General features: G+C 42.8%; 1 protein-coding gene across 1 annotated transcript; it reads right to left on the bottom strand.

The window, feature by feature from the left end:
* Positions 1-2,838: 2,838 nt before the first annotated feature.
* On the bottom strand, positions 2,839-4,227 carry LOC121272678 (leucine-rich repeat and fibronectin type III domain-containing protein 1-like protein). Its single transcript, XM_041179397.1, has one exon. It carries the CDS (start codon positions 4,225-4,227, stop codon positions 2,839-2,841), a length of 1,389 nt encoding a protein of 462 aa, XP_041035331.1.
* Positions 4,228-5,275: the final 1,048 nt, after the last annotated feature.

A 5,275-nucleotide genomic window follows, 5' to 3' on the forward strand; every position in this document is an offset into this window, starting at 1 on the left:
TTCCTTTGATCCTTTGCAGACAAATACATCACAGCTCATTACTTCAAATCCTACAAAGGCAATAAATGAAAACTAATCTTGCAGAGCTTCCCATTTAAAAAGAATGCTGAACTTTCACTTTTTCCACAATTATAATAAGGCTTCAGTTCTTATTTAAAGGACACTCTAGTGAATATGTTCAATCTGCCAGGGTAAATATCTCCACTGATGCAATGAGCTGTGTTTTAGTTGGGAGACTTGCTTGAACTCAGCCCCTGACACGGATGTTTTGTACCTCAGTCATTAGGTTTTGTCACGATGCCCAAGACCACTCAAAGTTGTGGCAAGATTCCATGTCCCAAGAACAATCTAGGCTGAAGTCAAACTCTTACATGGTCTCAAAAATAAATACTGGCCCGAATTTTTGGATGGTGGGGGTTTATCTTTCTGCCATCCTAAGATTTGAGCGCCCCGCAGACATTTCACACTTGAATGAGTGTCAGTTGGCTGCAGGCAGGACTTCTGCCCCTCACTTGGGAGGAAATTCCACTTTAGAAAGCTGTTGGCCAATCTGATTGGCTGGCAGCTCTCCAGTCCCTGCAACAAAAGGAAGATGCCTTAGCCTAAGTCCTAGGATCGGACAGCGAGGTAAGTTCAAGGGGTCTTAGGACAGGGAGGTTAGGGAAAGGCCTGGGGGTTGCAAAGTGAGCGTTTGAGGTGCTGGGGGAGAGGTCAGGGGATGGGAGGAGGGAGGTCCAGCGGCTACCAGACCGACAGGGAGGGAAGCTCAAAGTCAAAAGGGGGCTTCTGATGGAGACGCCCCTCCCACTTCATGCCTGAGGCCTTGCCCACCCCAGCGTAAAATCGCTGCCAAGTCTGGGTGGGTGGGAACCCAGAGGGAATCACTTTCCTTCAATTTCATGCTCCCCCCGCCTAAAAACCCACCAATGGGCGTGTGTGAAATTCAGGCTGCTGTCTGTTATATTGAGAAGTACCTTGAGATCTTAAGAAACAGCATCTAACTGATAAATGTACACTTCCTGCTCCTGGGGCAAAATGATACAGCATGTAGGTTCGGGAGTGTCTATCTTACATAGATGCTGGGAATCATTCTTCTTACCAAATGTCTATTCAGGATTTTCCGCTTCCCTCAATATGTCCTCCGTAAAGCACTCACAAAGAGGGGTGAAAACCATTTCGCTAAAACTGGCTTCAGTTAGAAAGTGTTCAGGAGTGGCACAGTATGGAAATGCTTTTTTATAAAATGACTGTGTTACCAAAGAATTAGTCATTGAGAGACTGTATTCCAGATGATGACCTTGCATGGAGAACAGAACCGAACTGTTTACTGAATCAGTGGTTACTTGCCATCTTTATTTAAATGCTTAGTAGCCCTTTTGTGCTTTCTGACTCCTGCTCAATGCAATGCAATTGTAGTGAATGACCTTGGCTAATCCTGTTGGAGTTCATCTTGGCGAATGGGCTGTACAATCTAGATGTCCTGCTTCTTGGTCCTACCAATTTGACTTGAAGAGATATGTGATGGTATCCCAGGAATGATACTTTCCATTTCCCATCACCTTGATATCATATTTAACCCCAACATGAGTTTCTAACCACATATCTGCACCATTTCTAAGACCACCTGTTTCGACTTCTGTAACATTTCCCAACTCTGCCTCAGCTCATCTGCTACTGAAATCCTTGTCCAAGTCTTTATTACCTCCAGACACGATGTTCCAATGCACCCCTCACTGGCCCTCCACGTTTTACCCTCTATAATCTAAAACTCTGCTCCAGCTCCCATTCCCCCTCAATCCCAGGCTTAATGAGCTATATTGGCTTCTGGTTAAGCAGAGCCTCAATTTTAAAATTCTCATCCTTGTTTTCAAATCCCTCTATCATCTCACCCCTCCCTATTTCTGTAATCTCCTTCAGCTCCACAACCCTCCAAGATACCTGCATTCCTCTAATTCTGGCCACTTAGGCATCCTTGATTTTAATCGGTCTACCACTGGCAGTCGTGTCTTCAGTTGCCTCGGCCCCAAGCTTTGGAATTCTCTTTCTAAACCTCTCTGCCTCTCTCTCGCTTCCTTTAAGACACTCCTTAAAACCTGGCTCTTTGGCCAAGATTTTAGTCACCTGCCTTAATATTACCTTAGGTAGCTTTATAATTCTCTTGGGAAACACTTTGCAACATTTTATTACGTAAAAGGCACTATATAAATACAAGTTGTTGTTGATGGTTGTTTCTCCTTCACCTCCCAGGGAAAGCAGTGAGACTGTGTTCCATATGTCCTTCCAGCCTCATGACTAAGGGCAGAAACTGGTGCCACATGTCTGAACCAAATCCACAAATCACAATGTTGTCTGGTTCATTGCATTGCAAAACTCAAAAGTAAAATGCCTTGAGGCTCACTATACAGCTGGAATCAGTCTCACACTGATATCCAAATGACAAGAGTTATACTGCTCACTGCACATCATACTCTGTTTAGCATCAATGGAATTTTGCATAAGCATCAAAAGTGAGCAGCTAGTTAAACTTCATTGCTAAAAGAGAGCTAACATTAAGAAATAACATTTACATCACCAACATTGGATGTATGAAACTGCCTCATGTTGGCCTGTAGCAGCTGTATGAGAGACTTATTAAATTATAAAATACTTTCATTAAATCTGTGCAATTAAAAAACTTGTAATGAAAAATCTGCAATTTCCAACAGCTGGTCATTTTCTCCAAGTATTTGGCACAGTTTTTCAGATTACAGCCTCCAAATAGTCCCTTTGTAAGTTTGTCTTGAATTCTGTTAGGTGTTTTGTTACATTTTCTTTCTGGACAAATAAAAAGTTATCTATTTACCTGTAAACAAGTACATCATCAGAGGAGCTGTTATACTGGACTTGATACATGCGGATTCCAGGGATGTTTCGCTGTGAGGGCCAACGGATCTGTACTGAAGATGATGTGAGGTCAGTTGCTATGACCTTCTTATCCTGCACAATTTTTGTGTCGTTGGCAACAGGTGGAGAACCAGACTTGGCAGAAGTGGTGATGTCGGACGAACCAGGATCTGGTTCTTTGATGTTATTTGTACCATTAGCAAAATGGGGGAGAGGGTTGACAATCAACTCCACTTCTACCATGGCATCCCCAGCAGCATTAGAGGCAAAGCAAGTGAAAGTTCCGCTGTCTTTAGGGGTGGCGATTAGGATGTGCAATGTACCATTTTCATTGGTGATGGCCCTGGTTGAATTAGAGATCAGTCGTCCTTCTGGTGAAGTCCAATGAATGGATGGATCTGGGTCCCCAACTGCTTTGCATTTCAAAGTCGCTCTTTGACCTTCCATGACAAAAGTCTTGGAGGTGTGTCGTGTGATGAGTGGGGGATCACAGGTGAAGTCTTCCTCAGATATGAACCAGAAATATTTACCCATTAAATGAGGTGGTGAGGCACAAGTCTCCAGGTCATCTTCCCTTGTAAGGCGTCTCAACCAGAGTAGTTCACAGTTGCAGTGCAATGGGTTCCCACCAAAGCTAAGCACAAGAGACGATGGTGGGGTTCCTTTTGTCTTTGCATACACTTTGTCTCTTTGAAACAAGGGATCAGGGGGCAACTTATGAAGTTTATTGGATGTCATGTCCAATCGAACCAGCTTGTGAAGGTTGGAAAACGTCCCTTTTGGAACAAAGTCAATCAAGTTATGGTCCAGACTGAGAGAGTTGACATTTGTCATTTTGCCAATAGTTTCCCAAGGCAGATTCTCTAGGTTGTTATAAGAGAGATCCAGATCTTCAAGAGATGTCATAAAGTCATCAAAAGAGCTGGCAGCAATGTAATGTAGCTGATTGTTGCTAAGGATCAGGTGTCGGAGATTCATTAGACCGTTGAAGTGCTCATGGCTGACTATGGTGAGTCTATTACTGTCCAGGTGTAAAGCACGAAGACCTCTCAGGTCGGCAAATGTGTGAGGCATGATCTGGCTGATTGTATTCCTTGACAACGTGAGGTGGACAAGCTTTGTCATGTTGGCAAAGTCTTTCTTCCTGACCGTGGTAATGAAGTTGTCGGTTAGACGCAGCTCCACAGTCTTCCTGTCAATAAATGGAGGCACGAAGAGAAGCCCAGTTTTGGCACAGAGGATCGCGAGGGAAGGGGACAGGTTTTGGCAGATGCAGCGCTTTGGGCAAATCTGAGCCTTGACAGCCATGCTGAGCAGGAGCAGAGAGAAGAGGAGCCTCTCCATCGTCAGTCAGACTAGCAAACTAGAAAAAGAGAATAACAAACAATTAGCAGCACCTGAAGGATGTCTTTTTTAAAAAAGCCAATAAATTTCTGACATTATAATTATTACTTTCAACCTAAAATAAAATTCTTTCATAACACTTTTGTTCTTTGTTTAATGTATATTCATGGGACTCCCCAGTGGATCAGCAAGTTTGTGCAGTGATACCAGAGGAACAGGAGCTGGTCATTCAGTCCCTCTAGCCTGCTCTGATATTAGAGAATGGCTGATCTGCTCCTTAACTCCATTTTCCCACCTTTGCTTCATATCCTGGGTTAACATTATGTAGAATTACAATGTTTCATGAAGCCATAAATCCTTTTTTTATAATGAAAGTTTTGATCTTTTTACTGGTTTTAGAGGGAGAAAATATTTCCTTAAATTTCTTCTCAGTTATTTCCATTTTCCACTTCTCATTAGTCCTGAGTTTATAGAATTCCAATTGACCAGACCACTTTCTATTCCTACTCACTAATGGATGAAACTTCCTCTTTTATTTCTAATTATACAAAATATCTCCTTAAAGAAGGACAATTAGACACAACATCCCAGTTGAAGCAGGAATTATTTTCCTGTTATCCATCATTTTTTATTCAGCACATTGAAATTTGGCAAGCCAGCATGTCAATCACTTATAGGAACATTGGAAATAGGAGCAGGAGTAGGCCATTCAGCCCCTCGAGCCTGCTCCACCATTCAACTAGATCATGGCTGATCTTCTACTTCAATGCCATTTTCCCACACTATCCCAGTATCCCTTGATACCTTTAAAATCTAGAAATCTATCAATCTCTGTCTTGAACATACTAAATGTCTGAACCTTCACAGCCCTCTGAGGTCTCTGAGGTAGAAAATTCCAAAGATTCACAACCCTCTGAGTGAAGAAATTGCTCCTCGTTTCAATCCTAAATGGCCTGCCCCTTATTCTGATACCATGTCCCCTGGTTCTAGACGCTCCCAGCCAGAGGGAACATCCTTCCTACATCTACTCTGTCACGTCCTGTAAGAA

This window comes from Carcharodon carcharias, chromosome 34 (assembly GCF_017639515.1).
Source record: "Carcharodon carcharias isolate sCarCar2 chromosome 34, sCarCar2.pri, whole genome shotgun sequence".
Classification (NCBI taxonomy): Eukaryota; Metazoa; Chordata; class Chondrichthyes; order Lamniformes; family Lamnidae; genus Carcharodon; species Carcharodon carcharias.